At 45.3% G+C, this 20,626-nt stretch overlaps 2 protein-coding genes across 10 annotated transcripts in view; one reads left to right on the top strand and one right to left on the bottom strand.

Annotated features, from left to right (window-relative positions):
• Positions 1-6,018, top strand: part of Pdgfrl (platelet-derived growth factor receptor-like) — a 59,907-nt gene extending 53,889 nt beyond the window's left edge. The window contains exons 4-6 of the mRNA NM_001011921.1: positions 736-1,029; positions 4,025-4,164; positions 5,550-6,018. Of these exons, the coding sequence (NP_001011921.1) occupies positions 736-1,029; positions 4,025-4,164; positions 5,550-5,738 (623 nt within the window). The 3' untranslated portion in view covers positions 5,739-6,018. The remainder of the gene's footprint in view (positions 1-735; positions 1,030-4,024; positions 4,165-5,549) is intronic.
• Positions 5,973-20,626, bottom strand: part of Mtus1 (microtubule associated scaffold protein 1) — a 145,476-nt gene continuing 130,822 nt past the window's right edge. For 5 of the 9 annotated variants that reach the window (XM_017600120.3, XM_006253182.5, XM_017600121.3 and 2 more), the window contains 7 exons: positions 19,098-19,312; positions 17,641-17,746; positions 16,537-16,610; positions 16,327-16,422; positions 14,123-14,239; positions 9,828-9,925; positions 6,010-8,857 (listed from right to left, as the gene is read on the bottom strand). In XM_017600120.3, coding sequence (XP_017455609.1) covers positions 8,644-8,857; positions 9,828-9,925; positions 14,123-14,239; positions 16,327-16,422; positions 16,537-16,610; positions 17,641-17,746; positions 19,098-19,312 — 920 coding nt within the window. In that variant the 3' untranslated portion in view covers positions 6,010-8,643. Of the gene's footprint in view, positions 8,858-9,827; positions 9,926-14,122; positions 14,240-16,326; positions 16,423-16,536; positions 16,611-17,640; positions 17,747-19,097; positions 19,313-20,626 lie in introns of all 9 variants that reach the window. The other 4 variants (XM_006253181.5, XM_063275428.1, NM_001395000.1 and 1 more) reach the window with 3 other exon arrangements.

The following is a 20,626-nucleotide window of genomic DNA, read 5'->3' as shown; positions in this document are numbered from 1 at the left end:
ATTTGCTGTTCTTTCATAGGACCTGAGTTTAGAGCCAAGTACCCATTCGGTGGCTCACAATTACACCGAATAATGTAAAAATAACTACAGCTCCATGAGGATCCAAGGAGCTTCTGGCCTTCACACAAATATAACACACACACACACACACACACACACACACACACACACACAGCTAGAAAGATAATAAAAGCAAACTTTTAAGTTTAAACTTAAGAAATCGGTCTCCTTCCATGCTTCATCAGTGTGATCCATCAGTTCTAAGTTGAATTAATATCCTTATGATTTCCTTTAAGTAGACAGGGGAAGTAGGTAAGCTATCCCTCCAATGCTCTGATAAAATACCTAAGAGAATTAATTTCCTGAGAGGAAAGTTTTGGAGGTTCATGTCCATGATCAGTTGACTTCATGTCTTTGGTCCTGTGTTGATACAGGTGTCATTGTCAGGAATGGGGGAAAGAGAAAAGAAGGTTAGTATCTTACAAAGTATCTTCAAGACACATCTACTGACCTATATAGCCTTCCCATCAAATCCAAATAACTTCTAGTAACCAAGCCTTTAACTCACAAACCTCTAGTTCAGCATCTAAATTATAGTTAAATTATAGGCTGCAGAACAACAAGTATGCTTGTTGGTGTTGTCTCATCTTCGTGCCGGTTTTAAGAATCATTAAGACACCCTTACTTCATTTTTCCTTTTTTCTAGTCACTAAGCCTGTGTCTTCTCCTCTGCAGAGAAAGGGGAGCTGTTTGTGCCTTCTCCCAGTTACTTTGATGTTGTCTACCTGAACCCGGACAGGCAGGCCGTGGTTCCTTGTCGAGTGACAGCCCCATCAGCCAAAGTCACGCTCCACAGGGAGTTTCCCGCCAAAGAGATCCCTGCCAACGGAACAGACATTGTGTACGACATGAAGAGAGGCTTCGTGTACCTTCAGCCTCATTCTGATCACCAGGGTGTGGTCTACTGCAAAGCGGAAGCGGGGGGCAAGTCTCAGATTTCTGTCAAGTATCAACTGCTTTATGTAGAGGGTGAGTCTGCCTTCGTTCCCCAACCTAGATTGACACTGCCTGCTTGTTGGGAGGGAAATACTAATGTCTGTATCCTCCACACCCTTCTCCTCATTCTGTCAGAGTTGATGGGCAAGTCCCTTACATCCCCAGTCTCGTCTCTCCTAGCATCACCATTCACTTTCCACCTTGGGGCTGGCATCATGGCTGTGCCCATTCCTACTCCTGGCATGTGTTTTGTCAACCTCTATTAGGAACCTCTGCTCCTCCATGGTGCCCGCTGTGGTCCCTGCTAGCTTTCTCATTTCTTGTCACTCCCTGTCATCATTTCATAGTTGTCTTTCTTGCCGTTACATTTTCAGGACCTCAGTGTCTCCCTGAAACCATTGGCCTGCTTCTTCAGCTGCCTCTGTTCTACCCTCAACTTGAACACATCAATAAACACTGGTCGGATGTAGGTCGCATCCCTCACTCCCCCAGCTCCAACCACGGGCTCTCCTCTTTGCAACCCACCACTCACAACTGTTCAAGGCTTTTCTGCTCTGGGTTGATGACCCAGGGATGGGCTAATGAGAAGGTCTTCTACAGAACCACATAATACTTCCCTTCCCTGGCAAGATTCTCCTGAGCCTGCCTCCTTCCCTCTCGACTTCCTAGAGAGTGTACCCTACCCATACTGTAGCCCCTCCAGTATAAGTTTTGTGTCTCCTGAGCACTCCTGCACTTATGAAGGGATGGGAGTCTTGAAGTAAACTTTTCTACAGCAATGTGCTTCCCTGTGGACAGAGGTGTCTCCCAAGTTAACTGCTTTTAAAGACAGAATTTGGGTTCGGTAATTCTTTCCATTCTCTGTCAAGGGACTTGTTTGGTATGCCAGGATTTCTAATATTCTAAAAAATCTGCTTGACAGTCCCCAACTCTCCACAGAGGTCACCTCTTTCTCCACAGTAGCCAAATACTCTGAAAACCTTTCTATCTCCTGACTCTCTCCCTCCCCCACCCCCTTCATCGCCACACGATTGGCTGTTGCCTTTGCCAGAGACCTCAGGAGCCTAGTGTCATTACATCCAGCAGACAGCACACGTCCTCTTCCGACTAGACTCTACTTCTCAAGTGAAACCCCTTTCACCTCAGCCCCCTTTCACTTGGCATTTTCAGTTCTTTCAAATTTTATTAACAGATTGCTAATGATCTGAAAGAATAGCAGATGTTTCTATATGGATGTGTTGCCTGCATATATAGAGAGCTCAAACATGTGCAGTTCCCAAAGAGGCCAGGGGAGGGCAATGGATCACCCGGGACTGGAGTGGCTTGGGTGCTGGGAATCAAAGCCCGGTCCTCTGGAGAAGCAGCAAGTACTCTTCACTGATATCTTTGCAGCCCTTCTTTGCCCTTCCATTGATTGGGGAGCGGAACTGGGGATTGAACCTGTCGTCTCATGAAAGTTAAGAATACCACTTAGCATTTCTTCTAGATTCTAAATGTCGAAGTACCTGAGGTGCCCTTCTTTATGCCTTGATCTCTTTGTGAAAAATGCTCACTTCTACCCATAGCTGTGAACTAATAATTTCCTACATGTGTATCTATGGCCCAGGTCTGTGAGGTAAAGGCCGTGTGTCCAAGTAGCATCTGTTCTCACATGCCCCAGTCCCATGCCCATCAGTACGCGCCATATTACTCTGACGGCATGGTCCACCTGTGCCCTCTGTCTCAGGGTCGGTCGCTCATCATTCACCTAGTGTGAATGGCCACACCAGAAATCCAACCCTTTAAGCTTCATTCGTTTCAGATCTATTTTTAATTCCTGAACTAATTATTCAAGCTATCATCATCTTTGGCTACTACTACTAAGAATACCTTCCTCCCATAATAATGCCCACTTCACTTTCCAAATCTTATTCTGCACTGTTACTGACTACGGTTCCAATTAATCCATTCAGCCAAGTTCTTACTGACAGAAACACAAAGTCCCGACAAGCCTTGCCTGGGTGGTGCCACTGCTCTGGCCTTGCTGTCCTCTCCCAAGTCACCTCCTATTAGCTCATAGCCTGCTTAGGAATCTGTGTCTCTTAAGCCAGTCACCCAAAGAGTCTTGGGTGTGACTTAAGTCAGTTTAGCCGCTTGCCTGATTCTTAGACTAGGTTAACTTGAGGCTCGCTCTGGGCTTCTTCCAAGTTCAAATGACACATTACAGTTGCCCACTTAGTGGCTGCACACTCTGCTAGAGTGTAGACTGTGAGTGCTCGATCCACCATCTGTCCGGCTTGCTCCTGTAGGCCCAGCTCTTAGCACATCTCCTTGCTCAAGGCTGCCATCCAAATTACCCACAAGGGGCCTGACTGTACTAAAGACACGTTTCTAAAATGTTATGATGTAAGAGTACTGTACTAGAAACCCAGGTAGCACTCCTGGTGTTCTGCAAGCAAACATCTCTCTCATTCGCATAACTGAACCTCTTTCATGATGGATGTCACATGCGTGCCTGCCCCGCCCAGCTGTTTTCACTTACTCTTTTTGCTACCAACTCTTTTCTGTTTTCACATGACCCTGGTCAACTTGTTAGCTCCTCCCCTGACCACAAGCATGGGGGTGGGTTAAGAGAATTCTGGATGACTACCCACTTCTGGATTACCAAGGTAGAGAGGCAGAGGCAGCTTCGAAGGCAGCATTTCTCCACCTGTGGGTCAAGACCCCATTGGGATTGAACAACCCTTTCACGGGGGATCACCTAAGATCATCAGAAAACACAGCTATTATGATTTGTAACAGCGGTAGAATTAGTTAGGAAGTAGCAGCAAAAATAACTTTATGGTTAGACCCCACCACAGCATGAGGCACTGTATTAAAGGATTGCAGCATTGGGAAGGATGAGAACCATGATTCTAATGCAATCAAAAGGGGTATCCAGCGTTGGCCTCATGAAGCTATAGAAAAGGTGTCCCCTTCCCAGAGAGAATGATGTTGGTCTCTACCATCAGTTAGGGCTCTCATTCCTCTGTCCCCTGCTTGTTCCTAGTTCCCAGCGGCCCTCCATCAACAACCATCTTGGCCTCCTCCAACAAAGTGAGAGGTGGGGATGACATCAGCGTGCTCTGCACTGTCCTAGGGGAGCCTGATGTTGAGGTAGAATTCAGGTGGATCTTTCCTGGACAGAAGGTAAGTGCCACACCCCAGCCTTGGCTAGCTCTCTCACTTAGTGAGAGACCATACAAGGTTTGTGACAAGAGCCAGGGAATGTTTGTCTTCTAAGATATTTCAGTCCCCTTCAAAATATCGTGTGAAAGGAGACAAAAGAGTGGATGGCTGTATCAGGCAACTGCTCAGGATATGTGTGTAATGGTCATGGCTCCTCCTTAGGGGTCGAAGCATGAAAGGCCAAGGTTACTTACACATCTGAACCTCAGCTTTCAGTCAGCATCTTCTAGGTCCACTCCAGGCTGCTCTAACCTCTTCCAGGAGTCTTTCACAATGCACAAATCTTCACAAACATGAGTGGGAGAAAGGTAGGCACCCATGGGCCATACCCACATAAGGCCTGTGCAAACCTTTGGAGCAGACATTCTCCAAGGGGGTATATAAACATAGACCCTGTTCACAAGGTGACCTGAGGTCAGCGTCCATTTTAAAAATAGACTTCTATAAAAGCAGCCCTCAGTCTGGGTGCATAGTCTGCTCACTGAAATAAACAACTCTGCCACCAACTTTGTTGCCAGAGGAGACACTCCCAAGACACTCTAGGTAGCCAGTGCTCTTTGAAGCCTGTGACCCGTGGAAAATGAGGATTCCCCAGAGGGCAGAACTTTCCAGCATCTAGATGCCAGGTTTGCTATTTCAAATACATTGTTACACTTAAGACATTCTTGCTTTTCGGTAGAATGACCTTTTACATTGCTGTTATTAGGAGAAGAAACACTAAGTAACATTATAATTACTCTTATCAAGTGAATTTAGAAAACACAGTGTAACTCATTGCTGCAGCCTGAAATAGATCTTACAAGTCACCATTTTCTAGAATAGATGTTCAAGCTGTCTAGGGCATTATCTTAGCCTTCCTTGGTACAAGTTGCCTCCCTTTGGAGTCTCAAGGACCATTCGCCTTATTGCTTTCCTGTCTCTCCCAAATTGGAGTCTCTTCTTCAACTTACACAGCCAGCACTTTGGGGCTTTTGACCTTAAATTCCATAAACAAGAACCACTTGGCAGTGAAAGTTGGGAGCGTGAGGCTGATACAATGGGAAGAGATTCTGTCTGTGTATTTATACTTAAGCACAGTCCCCATAAGAGCCCCCAAATAATCCATTTTACATATAAAAAGCAAAAAAAAAATCACAAAAAACAGCATCCTGAAATTCAAGACCCCTCTTGGAAAAAAGGGCAGTTTTGAGTAATTATGCAATCATAAACAAAACAAAAAAAAAAAAGAGCACAGCGAACCCAACAGCCCTCAGTGAGATTGTGCTGAATGTATCAGGTGGATGGGAGCTGACCCTGGGGGAAGCCACTGTCAACCTGGTTTCAGTCTGTGTGCCATGTTTAAACAGGACGAAAGGCCTGTGACCATTCAGGACACCTGGAGACTGATTCACAGAGGACTGGGACACACCACAAGAATCTCCCAGAGTGTCATTACCGTTGAAGACTTTGAGACCATTGATGCAGGCTACTACATATGCACAGCTCAGAATCTCCGAGGACAGACCACAGTAGCTACCACTGTTGAGTTCTCGTGATTTGGAAAGTGAATGGTGAACTAATGGGACGCCCATCTGCACACACAGCTTCGAGGTGCTTTACAGGAGGCCCAGGGCCAACCGCTGCCTGTGGGTCAGACAGACATCCAAATTCAAAGGAAGTCATTAGTCTATTAATAGAAGTCTAAACTTTTGTAACAAAGTATGTATTTTGACTAAGCCATGTTTCTACTTTTATACCAAGAAAACATGTCAACAACTTTGTATCAGTCATTTCTATTAAATGAGCAAGATTTTATTAAAACAAAAAAACAAAAAACGCCAAGGATTTGTGTCTCATTTAGCTTGGACATCCAGGACTCAATAGCAGTCTTTGTGTTGGTGCCTGGGATTCTGTTTGATGTCGGAACCAAGTTCAGCTGTTTACTCACAAGCAACCACTCAAGATTCAAATGCTTAGATACGCCATTTTATCAAAGCTAATGTGAGTTCATTTATAAAGGTATCAAAAATCACATCTTTTTACATTAAATTGCCACACTCAGTACTGATTTTAAATTCCTCTATTCAAAATAACTGTATGTACACTATTAACAGAACACAGATGAACAGACCGAAGAAGATTCAGCTTTGGCTAAGACCTGTCTTCAAGAATACTTAGACCACAGCTCTTCCAATTTTCTTATGCCGTACAGAAGAAACTCTTTAAACTAGCCAAAGTTTAGTTCTCTGATACATGAACTTTGAAAAGCTTAACCTTAAAACTCAAGCTCTGTGAGCTAATTTCAGCCCTAAAAAAAAAAATTGGCATTGGGTTCTAAGTTCCGTAAAATAGCACAGGGGGCCTTCTTGTCTTAATTAAGGAGGGAGAAGAAGGGGGAGGGAGTACATAACCTAACACTTTGGAAGAGTGAAGTAGGTCAGAGGCTGCCATTCTCATACTGAATATTTCAAATATTTTATTTGATCAAAGTAAAATACACTTTCCACTGCTATAAACTACAGTTGTTCACACACCCACATTTTTTTACGATGTGTCAACAATTTTGTATTCTACATAAAACATTTGGTTTAAACAAAAAAAGAAAAAACCCTTAAATGCTATCTTCTCTCCTGTCTTCTAAGCTCTTCAGGCGTTTTAATTGCTGTAAGGTTTGACTTCCCAGATATCTAGACGGTATGAGGGATGGTGGGTAATCACATGAACTTTAACCATAACGAGGGTATCAATGACAAACCTGACTTTGGCTGACTTCGTTGAGAACAACTTGGGACCAGGAGCAGAGATATTCCAGGAGGTGGCAGTGAAGCTACATTCCTATTTATCAGGAGCAAACATGGAAGGTTCCATACGTCATAAACTAGGGGAGATAAATGACTTCAAACACAGCCAGCAATGAAAAGCATGCTCATGAGTACCAATTAGCTCTGTGTGTAGGGGTCTCGGGGTCAAATACCCACCTCTAGTGTCTTAAATCTATCCTTGCTAAAGGGGTTATTTGACCAGCATTGACCATGGACTAGTAAATACTGACATCGGAACGCTGACATGCACAGGGAATCTCGTGGGGTCGGGTGGTGGGGAGTCACAGCTGTCCTCCTAACTTTCACAAAGTCTTGGAGTCTCAGGAGATGGTAAGTGAACGTTTCAAATTCGAATGCAGGGTGAAAGAGTTGCATAAGCCATACTTCTCACTCTTTGGCTGGCTTGTTGCATTCCAATAGCAGGAAGAATGCTCAGAGGGGCCTCGGTCAGCATTACTGCTCAGACTTCTCTAGATCTAGTCACCATGGGAATGCTGGCTTACCACCGTGCTTGAGTGGATTAGTACATGCTAAAAGCCTTTACTGATTTTCCCCAAGGGTTTCCAAAAATTTGTAGTGTCAGAACCAGAGCTTAGTTTATTTGCAAAATAGGTTCAGCACCTCAAAGATAAACTGGCCCTGGAAAAGCCCATTCTGTAATTAGGTAGGAGGTAGGCTTGCCTCTGTGGCTCTACGTGGAGGAGGAAAAGCGGAGGTTAGAATAACAGGAGGGAAGATGGAGGATTGCCACTGTGAAGATAGCTTGGGTTCAAGGGGGATAATAAGTCAGAAACATCCATTGGTACTGCCCTCTTATTCTTTATACAGATTTGTGTTTAGAAAAATTAGGGTACATTTGCTCGTAGCCTGAGAAAATGAATCAGAGTACAGTCATTAGGCTCATAGAAATCTACAGGGGGAAAAAAAAATCAAACTGCTATCAATGGATAATGCTAAACACAGAAAAACTAACAGAGAAATGTACAGACATCAATGAACCAAAGGCTTTTCCTTGTCTTACCCTAGCCCTGCCATGTCATAGCGCTGAGACGAGTGGGGAGAAATTCAAGCACTATTGCTCTCTCTTCTATGGCTTTTGTTGACACGTGTATGCTGATGATGACTTGATTAATACAGGCACAGCTGTATCCAGCTGTTAACTTTTAATACACAGCAGTGGGGGGCAGGGTTGACAGTCATGTGACACACCAGTACACCCAATTCACTCACACACACACACCCCTGCCCACAGTCAGACCGAAATAAAAATCACAAGAAGGTGTCTCTGGTGAAGAACATTATAAAGGTTATAAATCTTTATCTTAATAGGCCCCTGAGAGTTTTCCCCTTATGCTTAGGTGAAGGAAGGCAAAGAACAAGGTTCCCTCGTTCCATAAGTGCTTTGTGCAACTATGTCCACTTCAGTTCCGAAATCTGTCTTTGGAGGAGGCTTTTGGACCAAGTTAAAAGTCATCCTCTGGAGCTCTCGATGTGTAAGGAGCTGATACGGTTGGTGGCTGCTCTCCAGTTATCCTGTGGACAGCCCAGAAAGCTAACACAGGCCTAGTTCCCACGAGAGGGTCAGTCCTGCAGAACCACACCTCAGTGCCTTCCGAGAGTCTCCTGTGTTCAGAAACCGTCATCTGGGTGAGATGCTGGGGCTGGAGAAGGAACCAGAATTCCTGGGGGACTGGAAAGGGATGGCCGAGGATGTGGGGGATCTCTTGGGGCTGCAGAGGTCTCCGTTGTGCAGTTTCCACAGCAGCTCCTCATTCTCCATGGACAACCTCTTGTTGACCTTTGACTCCTTCTCAAGGGACTCTTGCAGCGCTGCCTGCTCTGTGGAAAGTTGTCTTGAAAACAAAAATCAGAGATCATGTGGAATCCAAGGCAAAAAGTAACAACTACTGTTCACGCCCGAAGGTTCAAGGAGCTTACTGCTCTGGGGGAGTAAACAAGCTCTTGTCCAAGGTCATCCATTTTTTTTTTCCTAGTTCTTCTCTCATCTATATATTTTCATTTTCAGTTTCTCCTCCTCCCACAACCCCCCTCTCCTCCCACACCCCTCTCTCCCCTCCTCCCACACCTCTCTCTCCTCTTCTCCCACACACACACACACCTTCTCTTCCCATTTCCCTTCAGAAAAGGGCAGTCCTCCTAGGGCTATCAACCAAACACAGGGTCCTAATTGGGTTTTTTGACTTGGTTTTCTTTGAGACAGGGTTTCTCTGTGTAACTCTGGCTGCCCTGGAACCCACTCTGATGACCAGGCTGGTCTTGAACTTAGAAACCTGCCTAAGGCAGTCTGGGGTGCTGGGATGAAAGGCACGGGCCACCCCTGGCATAAGGGTCATAGGTTTCTAAGCTGAGAAACCCAAATTTGACAGGGAGGTGTATAGCTGGGTGGTAGAGGACTTGCCTAGTATGTGTGAGACAAAACAAACAAACAAACAAACAAACAAACAAACAAACCTCCCGAAGACCAGAACCTCAAGCCTGACTCAAATAATGAGTAATTGCTGGCAGCTCTAGTTTTTGGGAGATTTCCCAGTAGGCAATGGGGCACTTGCACAAGGCTTGTGTTGTTTCTGTCTTAACTCGAGGGCTGCTTTCTGTTCCCATGTGTGGTTACCCCTTGACGTCTCTGACAACGTCATCACAGTTAGTGAGCTCCAGGCAGGTGAGGTCTATGGCACCTTGGTAAAAGCATGGACTGTCCATCTGCTTCTCTTGCTTGCCCAGGAGGTGCCCAGTGGAGTGTAGCCAGAAGGGACAGCAGATGTTCGAGGATGAGGGAGAAGGAAATAAGACTCTGGTAGTTACCTTGAAATTGCCATGTGTCTGTCCATGCGAGCTTTCAGCTCCTCGTTTTCCTGCTGGAATCTCGTCAGCTTGTCAACCAATGTTGTGTTGTTGTCCACCTTGGTATAAACAAGGTTTGTAGTCATAAATACATGAATAAATAAGTTCTCTCACTTCTCAAGCATGTTCCCAATACAGGATACCATCAACAAGTTGAGTGAGAGGAGTGGCACAGTGATGTCTTTATGCACAGACCAGTGTTGACTGGGAAGTAAAGCAGGAAACAGGACATCTAGGACATGTGTTTATCAAGCCACATGAAAAAGATAGCTAGGTAGCAATGTTTTCCTTCTAGGTGACACTCAGAATGTCCCTCTGGGAACTGGTGTCCTACCTAGGTGACTAAGGGTGCTGGGCCTCTTCTCAAGGTGGTAAAGCAAACACTACAGTTTAAGAGGAGGAGGGAGGGGGAGGAGTTAGGGATGAGGAAGGATGAGAGGAGGGAAAAGGGAGGAAGAAAGGGAGAAGGAAGAAGAGGAGGAAGGGAGGGACCTATAGAAGGCAGCCTACAGGTCTTGGCCATACTGAAGAAAGCCTTAAACTTATCCCAGGTTAGTTTTGGCATTTGCCACCACGTAGCCCTATGGAGATCCGATGTGGCGAGGTTAGGGAAAGAAGTAACTGCAGATAGTGTCCCCGGCTCAGCTTGGTCAAGGGACACTTGTGTCTTCCCGATCAGTTGAGAGATTAAAGGCTTTCAAAGTCACTGATCACGGTGGTGAGCCAGTCCCATCCTGGCTCCCTTTCCTAAGGAGTGGTTTATTGCTTCTTTAGGAGGTACACTGGAGCTTAGAATTAACGAGAGGTCGGAATTGACCCCCAAGTCCCTGCCACAGCAACTATGACTCATCCACTTGAATTACAGCACCCCGGAATTCTTGTTCTTAAGGCATACCCGTGTCCAGAAAATGCTCATGACAAGCTACTCAGATGAAATAGTTTTCTAAAAATAAATATGCAGAATGAAAAAAGGGGGAGGGGGGAGAGGAACACCTTGAAATGCTTTTCAAGGTAATAATGCAACCTGGGAAAACTTGGAATAAAAAACTGTGGCAATTGGCCTTAAAAAATGTCATTCTACCAAAGCTGTGTTCTGCAGAGGTAAGAACTCTGTCCTTAATGTCGCAGAGCTTACCGCTGGCAGAGCTAGCTCTCTGAGCCTTAGACAGTTTTCCTCATGCTGAGTGTATGATGGCTAATTGCCAACCCGACAGTACCTTAGATTACCTGAGAAGAAGCCAACGAAAGACTGTCTACTGGCCTGTGGGCGTGCCTTTAGGGATCCACTAGATTGCCTAATGGTGAACAGCACCATCCGGTAGTGACTCAGCCACACGGATGCAGAAGGAGCTTTGGACTCTGTGCTTCCGCTTGCCCTTATGCTCACTGAGGGAGGTTATGGACCCCATTGCTGCGGCTGCCGATTCTGTCTCTGATATTAGAATCAGCTTCTCTGGGCTTCCAGTGTGGACTGATGATCAAGAGGCTCTCCACAAGTCCCACTGGCCTTTGGCACCACATTGGAACTACAGAGGTACCCAACCTTGTGGGTCGAACATGTACCAGGTCCTCAGCCTCGCCAGCAGCCATTGCTGGACTACTCTAAGCTCATCATGTAAGCCCATCTAGCCAATCTTCCTTGAATATATCACTGCGTTAACCCTGTTCCCTTTAGAGAACCCTAATTTACTAAGTGTTTCTATCGTCTCTAAAGGCCTGGAGCTGATAAGTACACAGCACAGCAGAGGCAACAAGTGTACCCATTGTCATAGCAACCTTTCTTCCTGTAAAAACAACGGGGTGATGCCGACTGGCACTGTTATGATGCCTCTTTGGCTGTGACACAAAACAGAACTATCCTGGCTCAATAGAAGTTAAAACGTGTTCGTACTGTTACAGTAGGGCCTTGTATCACTTGAGATCCTCTGATAAGTTCAGGTACATGAGTGGGAGATGGAGCGACAGTGTGTTAACAGGGTTTCCTGAGTCATCGCTGTCGTCCTGCTGAACAGGTGTCACCGGATGACCTTTGTCAAGACCTGCTGTGTGCACTGGGTTGGACCTATTAACAACTAGGAGTTTCATGCATTCCTTTAAAAAAAATGCACTTCCTGTACTTCTGGTACCTCCAAGACGGGCAGAGGTGAAGAGTCCCAGCCGTACATGTCTGCTGCCATCCCGACCCCCACGTGATAGATGGGATGTATTCTCTCAAACTGGAACTGGGCTGGACTTAAAATGCCGGTTGGGAGAATTCCTTAGCGGCTTGGGAGACAATATGCTTCATGGTGGGCAAGAAAGCAATCCTGAGCCACCCAGGCGAATCACGACTACCAAAAGCCATGAGGATGAACTCACACTGAGCCACTCTCTGGTTCCATTCCTAGGAACAGTCGCTGCATTGTAGGCCTGGCATCTGGGGGTCTTTACTGTGACTGCACTCAAACCGACTCTAGTGAGCCCTGGCCTTCACGTTTGTCAACAGACTAGACTGCAGTGGCAGCTCTCAGTCTGTCAGTGCAGCCGGCATCCAGACCCTTGGGTGGCCTAAACCCTTGGAACTTTAGGGTTGACAGGACATAACCAATGTAAAATCTTAGACAATAATCTTTGTATCAGAGGTGCAACCTGAACTGCCACACGTGTCTCTATGACTGGGAGAGCCCACAAGGACTCCACAACACTCCAGGATATCACGTATTCTAGGAGGGGCCCCTGAACCCACCGGTCTGCAAAGCGTCAGTGTGGGAGTAAGGCTCTTTGTGACCATTCAGTCCCAGTTGAGCCATAGTGATGTGTCAAGTGACCAGCCTGATCACGACACCAAGTTTGCTATACAGTGAAGGTACAGAATCTAAGAAACACTCATGTCTGATTGCTAAAAATGGATAGGTCCCCTGGTCACTACATATGTATTCCCTTAAAAATCACTAGCACGTGTTTACTGTGCACAGTAATGAGCCTTCACAGTGCCATTTTTAAGTGTATAATGTACATTAATTGTATCTGCCCTCTGTTTCTCATTCCTGCCTCTCTTTTGCCAGCCCCTACTCTCTTCCAATGCTGTCCCCCTAGTCTCATGTCACACATATGCTTGTTCATCATCTCGGCTCCACATAGGGGAGGAAAATGATATTTGTCTTTCTGGGTCTGGCTTTTTTCACTTAATAGGATAATCTCCACCAATTATTTCTGCAAATGACGTAATTCCATTCTTCATTATGGCATTCAAACTGTGTATAAAAAAAAAAGGGAATACTCTCCCCACTCCCACATTTCCTGACGAAGTGAAGTAATGCCTTCATGTTTCCTTAAGCACTGCCTCCCTCGAAAAGCAGTTAATTATCTCTAGGAAACAAAACACTAAACTAAGCCAAATCTCCCCAAACCAAAAAGCCAAACAGATAAGAGTAACCTTTATGCTCCCTTCTGTCCAAGGCTAGTCTAACTTTGAATGAGACATTTCTTCCAAGCGTGGTGAGTCATCCACAGCTGGGTGGAGGAGGGACAGGCAGCCTTGGGAGGCTGGCAGTTGGGAGCAAAGTACAGCAGGCAGCCGCTAGCCAGGGTCACTTAAAGCTGCTGAGAAATGCTTCCAGCCTAGTTCACGTCCTGGCTAGCAGACTCTGAGTTTCAGGGCTGGACCAAGGCTGACAGTACACATCAGGCACACCCCTCAAACACAGCATCGAGTAGGTTCAAACTCTTATTATGGTTTCCAATAATGCTTGCTGTTTTCCAACTGGGCTAATCTTATCAACACACAATTCTTGTATCAGATTCAAATTCTTTATAAAAAGATACAGAATTCTAATAAATTCTATGGCACTAGTTAACTGAGACGTTCACTGTCTTTCTATCCAGAGTGGGTGCTGCATTAACGTACTGGTTTTAGAATAATTTTTTTTTTTCTGGTTAGGCAAGTAAAGATTCACAGACTACTGAAATGTGAACTTGATTTGTTATACTTTTTCCAAAACTAAATGCTTTGTGTGCATTCTATAAAAAAAGTTCTAGAAAGCAGCAATGAAGCTTTTAATAGACTTGGAAACGAAAAATGCAGCTCTGACCCTTTGGGTACTTTCCAAATATCATTAAGTACAAGAGAGCTCAACCCCACAGCTCCAAAGCTCTAAGCTCTGCCGTCCTATTTCCCAGGCAACACCGCTCGCGCATGGACATGCGCACCCACGCATGCGCACCCACGCATGCGCACACACACAGGCTGTGCTCACTCTGCCCCCCAGGAGACCTACCAGCTTTTCCATCTTCATTAGCTTCAGGTCCTGCTGATGCAGCTTCTCATTCTTGATCTCCAACACAGCTTTCAGGCTTTCTAGTTCTTGCTCCAGATACATGACCTGAGGGTTTTTCTGGAAAAAACACATTAAGACAACGGCTGATTTATTTCACATATTACAGAGTCCAACCTCTGATTCTCTGATAAGACTTGGAGAACAAGCAGCAGGCGACTTATCCCCCACCTCTTTAAAAAACAAAACAAAACAGAGTCATGCTTTGAAACCTAGGCTGACTTGATATTTACAGTAATCCTTCTGCCTCAGCTTCCCATTGCTGGGGGAATGCATTCCCTGACAGGGCCAGCTAAATGTAAGTTTCTTTTCCTCTTTTGTCTTTTTTTTAATACAAGGTCTCATTCTATAGGCCAGGCTGACCTGGGACTCATTCGGCTCAGTCTGGCCTTAATTTGTCTCACTATCCATTTGTCTCAGGCTCCCAAGTGACAGAATTATAAAGACGAGTCACCATGCTTGATTTAACTTCTTACAGCATTTCAAGGAAGTTAAAAAAAAATTAATATCTGTTTAACCCCAAAGACTTTGGTCACAGTATTGACAACAAACTTGTTTTTCCAGTTATTTAGTATGGTAGGTACCACTTTCATCAGATTTTAATAAGAATCCGTCACTTATAACCTAAAAACTGAGCTCAGGATAGAGAGCTCGCTCCAGTCCGTATCTGGTATCTGGAGGAAGAAAAGGAAACAGTGGTTTTCTCTAAGCAACGTCAGCACCTGAGGAGAAACCCAGGCAAAGGCAGTACCATATACAGGGCTGTGGAAAATGACACTCAGTGCTAACGTCCTGAGCCTCTGGGCTTTCCTCGTGGTTACGCTGGCTTGGCCATAGCTCCAGGGCAGCCATCACACTACCACAGAACACATACGGTCTCCTGAATGGACACTCGTGATTCCACCATTGTGAAATGCCCCAATAACCCAATCCTGGTATGATGGAAACTCAACTGAACTACCCAACAATCTGATACAAATCAACTGTCTGTCTGTCTGTCTGTCTGTCAGTATACATGCGCGCGCGCGCGCGCGCGTGTGTGTGTGTGTGTGTGTGTGTGTGTGTGTGTGCGTGTGTGTGTGTGTGTGTGTGTGTATGTATGTATGACCTATTGGCCAGGTGTTGAGTAGAAGTTTCTCCGATAGGATTCAATGGTTTCGAAGACAGACAAGCACATCCTGAATCCAAAACTACCTTCCCTTCTGGAGGAGGAATCCTGAGGGAGACTTGGATTTGCTTTATTCAACTCTTCAAGTTCTTGACTTCACAGAAGGAGAAAATGTATTCTGTGGGTCAAATAACCTCCTTTGTAAAGGTCAGGAGAGGGCCCCAAACATATTGCACATGTAACTTTAAATCCAGGCTCTTCGAGATAAAATTCCATGTGGTTCCCCTTAAAGGGTTTGGGGAGGAACTTAAGATAAATCCCTTCATTTGAGGGCAGTCGCATAATTCCCTGTCAACTTCTAAAAATTAATTGAATTTTATGTATGTGAATACTTGCCTGTATGTATGTATGTATGTATGTATGTTCGTTCGTTCGTTCTGTGGCACAAGGATACACCTGACAACATCAGATTAGGTGGAGAAGAGAGTTATAAAAAGGCTATGTATCTCATGGTTATTTATGGAAGGTTCAGAGTAAGCAATCCCATAGAAACAGGAAGTAGAACAGTGGTTAGCTCAGGGCAGGAGACTCTTGGGAAATAGAGAGTGGCTGTTGATGCATGTGTCTCTCTCTCTCTCTCTTTCTCTCTCTCTCTCAGGGAGATAAGAACATTCTAGAATGTAGATACTAAGTGTCTAACACACAATGTCACAAATACACTATAAAGCTTAATGGTTATGCAACCACATCACAACAAGGCAACTTTTGTTGTTGTTATTGTAAAAAATATTCCCAGTTTTAGATTTTTCTCAGTTTCCCATGGGTATTTGCTTAGATCTCTGGATTTCAATCTATGAATCATTTTTGGAGATGTGAAAAAAACCATCAGTGAACAAAGTTGTTTCATACAATAAAACACAGCAGGCGTTAAGAAGATTCTAAGCCTCTGTTGTCTCTCTGGCTGCTGAAGAATTCATTGGCTGGAAATGGCAGCCAGGCAGCAAGGAAAACCCAGTAGCACCAGGAATACATGACTTACTGAGTTTGCCTTCTCTCTTGACAGTTGCTTTTGTTCCTCTGATTTCAACCTTTCGTTTAAAGCATCGTTCTCACTCTTCAGATCATTGATTTGTTTCTAAAACACAAACAGTAACACGTGGAGGCATCAGATATCAGGAAAGGACCGGAGCGCACAGAGGAATGCTGAGGAACTCAGAGCCATCTGACGGTGCCGGGAGCAGGCACTCACCTCTAGTGATTCCTGCTTCTCATTAAGTAGATTCTCCAGTAACTTCTTTTCCATTTCATGGCTTTTCTTGATTTCTGGAAGGCAGGGGATTTTGTTGTGCTTTTTTTCTTTTAAGGTAATAACACCCTATGAGATCACTACTCCTTAGCCTGGCATATACGGATAGACGCAGGAGCTGATGAAGTACGACTTTCCATTCGTGAGATGCAATTCTTAAGGTTAAGCGGCATCTTCTCAGAATAGCTTTATGAGGTAGGGCATAGATTTATGGTACAATGACCAGAAACCCTGATGCCCACAAAGGCCAAGGACGCTTTCAAAATCTCAAAATGAAGGCTAGCATCTCAAAAGACAGGTTTCTGATTCCTGGCTTGGGGGCCCTGTCTTCCTTTCAATTTACTCTTCCAGAAGACAACAGAAATCTAAAATTAAGCCCTTTCCCAGCAGGAAGACGACGATGCCTACTAACTGTGTGTGTAAGTCAGCCATCACCTCTGACTCCCCACAGCGCAATCTCTTGTGAGAAGTCTCTCCCAAAGGTCACACAGCCATTTCAACCACACATCCCCCTGCTACACCGTGAACTGCCACTGACTCTGGTGGACACTCCACGGCACTGCTGGCTTTGTCCTCAAAGGAATGGCTTCCCGTTCCTTCCTTTTGACCTCGGGCTTAGCAGTGCCGGTGAGATCACAACAGCACATCCTGTCCTTGTCCATCAAATCCCACCTGTTCTTTACCACCGTCATGAATGCAACAGTGCTTATGTGTGGATTCTGTACAGCACTATGCTAGAAGCTGACACCTTGACTTTCCCGGGATCTAAAGTAGCAACTACCACCAAACACAACCACCACCAAAAAGGCTCCTAGAATCTTTGGAAGTTCACCCTGCTTCCTAAAGGCCTGGCATGTATAACTATCCACTATTTGCATCCTTAAGGGAGAAGGGCATCCACTAACAATGAACAACATGCAAAGAAAACAAGAGGTCTGCGGAGAATACAGGGTATTCTGCGCAAGGGAGTTTCATCAGTCAGTTTCATTTTAGTGAATACCACACATTCCCATTGCCGGTCTCCTCAAGTAGGAAAAGCACCCTTGCCTGAAAGGGAGGTTTCATAGGTCTTCTTCAGTAACTCCACTTTCTCTGAGTGGCTAGCTTCAATCTCCAACTTCGTGGTTTCATGGGCGGCATTTAAGTTGTCAAACTGTAAGGAACAAACAGAATAATTCACTAGCAAGAACAAACGTGCTAAGTCAAATGAAGGAGCGCACACTTGGGGCCTCTGTCATCCATTTGAACCCACTCTGGCCACGCCCCTCCCCAGATCCAACCCATCCTCCCCAGGAACAAAGATGGTACAAGCATTGTGGGGTTCACTGATGGTAATGGCTGAGTCCACCCCAAGGCATAGGGGCTGCACCTCACAAGTCCACCTCAGCCCCACACCTGTAACACTGACCGCTCTGCTCTCAGCCCCTGGTATATGCCTATGCAGATGCTAAACTAAAAACTAAGAGGAATAGGGAACAGGGAAATTTAAAGTTTATGATACTAATGGGGAAAAGTGGTTATTAAAAAGGCATTAAGAAAATTCAGACCAGTGGTTTAGAAGCCAAACACTAGGATGTTTCCAAGTGGATTGTCTGGGAGATATTTCTATCCCTTCTATCCTAGGGATTGACCAGAGCTGTGGACACACTTTGCAAGCTCTTGCTGTACCTCTAAACTACAGCTCTGAACACCTCTTTTCCTCTTTATTTTGAGACAGTCTTATAAAGTTGCTTCAGCCTCTGCGATGGTTTGAATATGGGGGCCTGGGAGTGGAATATGATGGTTTAAATGTGCTTGGCCCAGGGAGTGGCACCATTAGGAGGTGTGACCTTGCTGGAGTGGGTGTGTCTTTGTGGACGTGGGCTTTAAGACCCTCATCCTAGCTGCCTTGGATCCAGTCTTCTGCTAGCAGCCTTCAGATGAAGATGTAAAACACTCAGACTTCTGCACCACGCCTGCCTGGATGCTGCCATGTTCCCACCTTGATGATGATGGACTGAACCTCTGAACCTGTAAGCCAGCCCCAATGAAATGCTGTCCTTAGAAGGCTTGAACTGGTCATTGTGTCTGGTAAAACCCTAAGACAGCCTCTCTAAGTAGCTAGCTGGTGGGATCAATAGCACTTGTTTTTGTCTGTTCATCTGCCTGCCCGCCTGCACTGGGGATTGAATTCAGAGACCCACAAACCTTTATATCATTGAGAACATATTTGGTCCTGCTTTGAGCCAGGGACTAAGTTACTTATGTTGTCAGCCTTGAGCTCTCTCTGCAGCCAAGACTGGGCTCAGCTATGAGCTTCCTGGTTCGGCTTCCCGAACATTGGGATTATGGGTGTGTACCACTGTGCCTGGCTACTTCTCCCTTCTTTAACTCAACACTGCTTCATCATAAGAAAAAGAAATCGATCTCCAAAGCTTTCTCCAACTAAATTAAAAGGCAAGAGGTAACTTAGTAAGAACATAAACAGCATCTAGAACTCTAGCAGACAGCCCGGCCGCACAGACCTGCTCTTGCAGTTGAGTTTTGTATTTTTCTGCCTCCTCAATGTAAATGCTCTGGAGCTTCTCACACTCTGCCGTGTAAAACTCCTTCAGCCGGTTCTCCAGTTCCGTCTGGTCCGTCTGATGCTGCTGGTTTAGTTTCTGGACGAAGCCTTCATACGCTGTTTGCAAGTCATTCCTGGCCTTTTCTAGCTTCTCACAGGTGCTGGAAGCAGCAACTGGAAAGGGCATAAAGGAGAGCCTTTTACATTCACCCAGTGCCCGAGACATACCACCCTGACACACCGGAAACTCTGCAGGCATAAACATGGCACTGTCCTCCTCGCCCTGTGACCAGCACTGCAGAGTTCAAGCAAGAAGCGTCGTTAAAGGCCTGTGTGCTAGAGCCCCCCAGGCTCAGTGGATGGTGGTGGACCTTAGGTCACCGGGACATCCTCTGAGAGGGACACCATGATGCCATCTCTCCATTACTTTAATTTCCAGGGAATGAGGCAAATGCAACCATGTGCTCGCCCTGCCACAATGTGCACCTTGGCACAAAGGAACAGACGGGGTCAACAGATCCTGGTCTGAGACCTCCGAAACTGTGAGCCAAGATAAATCTTTTCTCTCTGTAATTACACACACACACACACTACACCCACACTACATACATACACACTACACACACACAACACATATACACACATACACTACACATACACACACTACACACACACAACACATATACACACATACACTACACATACACACACTACACACATGCACACACACAATGCGTTTTGATTATTGTCGCCATATTGCCCACCTCAGTAAGCATGCCTCTGCCATATAGTGCTTGTCTTCTTTCACTTAGAACAATGTCCTTAATGTTCTTCCACACTGTGGCTTGTGCTGGGATGGCCTTCCCTTTCAAGGTTGGCTCTGACTCCACTGACAGGTACATATCACGCACTGACCCAGGGATGGCATGGGCTGTTTCTGCCACCTGTCTACCCTGAGCAGCGCTGCCAAGAACATGGGTAAACCAATGCTCCATGACCCTGCTTTCAGCCGTCTCTCGTATGTCTCTGAAAGAGGAGTTGCTGTTTCGTGTAGCAATTCCCCTTTTAGTTACAGTGGTTTTACAATGTCATTAGGCAAGATTCTACTTCTCCACATCCTTACCAAAACAGACTTAATTAAAAAAAAAACAAAAAAAAAAAAAAAACAAAAACCACAATACAAGGAAGGGTATATAGGAAGGTTCTGAGGGAGGAAAAGAAAGAGGGACATGATCAAGTTATATTAATTTTAATGCACCATGTGAGGGGATACATTATGATTTTGGTTTGAGCAACAGACTTTTAAGTAGAGTCATTTACAAATACATTAATAAAATTCTAGTATGAAGACTGAAAATCTTATTCCCATACAGTTCATATCTAATGGTATATAGTGTTCCTGGCTACTAAAAGAACCCACAAAGAAGCAGCCAAGTTCTGTGCTGTGTTCTGCATGCCTGGGACCCCAGTAATGTGGAGACTGAAGCA

Source organism: Rattus norvegicus, chromosome 16 (genome assembly GCF_036323735.1).
Source record: "Rattus norvegicus strain BN/NHsdMcwi chromosome 16, GRCr8, whole genome shotgun sequence".
Classification (NCBI taxonomy): domain Eukaryota; kingdom Metazoa; phylum Chordata; class Mammalia; order Rodentia; family Muridae; genus Rattus; species Rattus norvegicus.
Note: the sequence above shows the minus strand (reverse complement) of the source record. Positions and strands in the feature narration are given on the sequence as shown.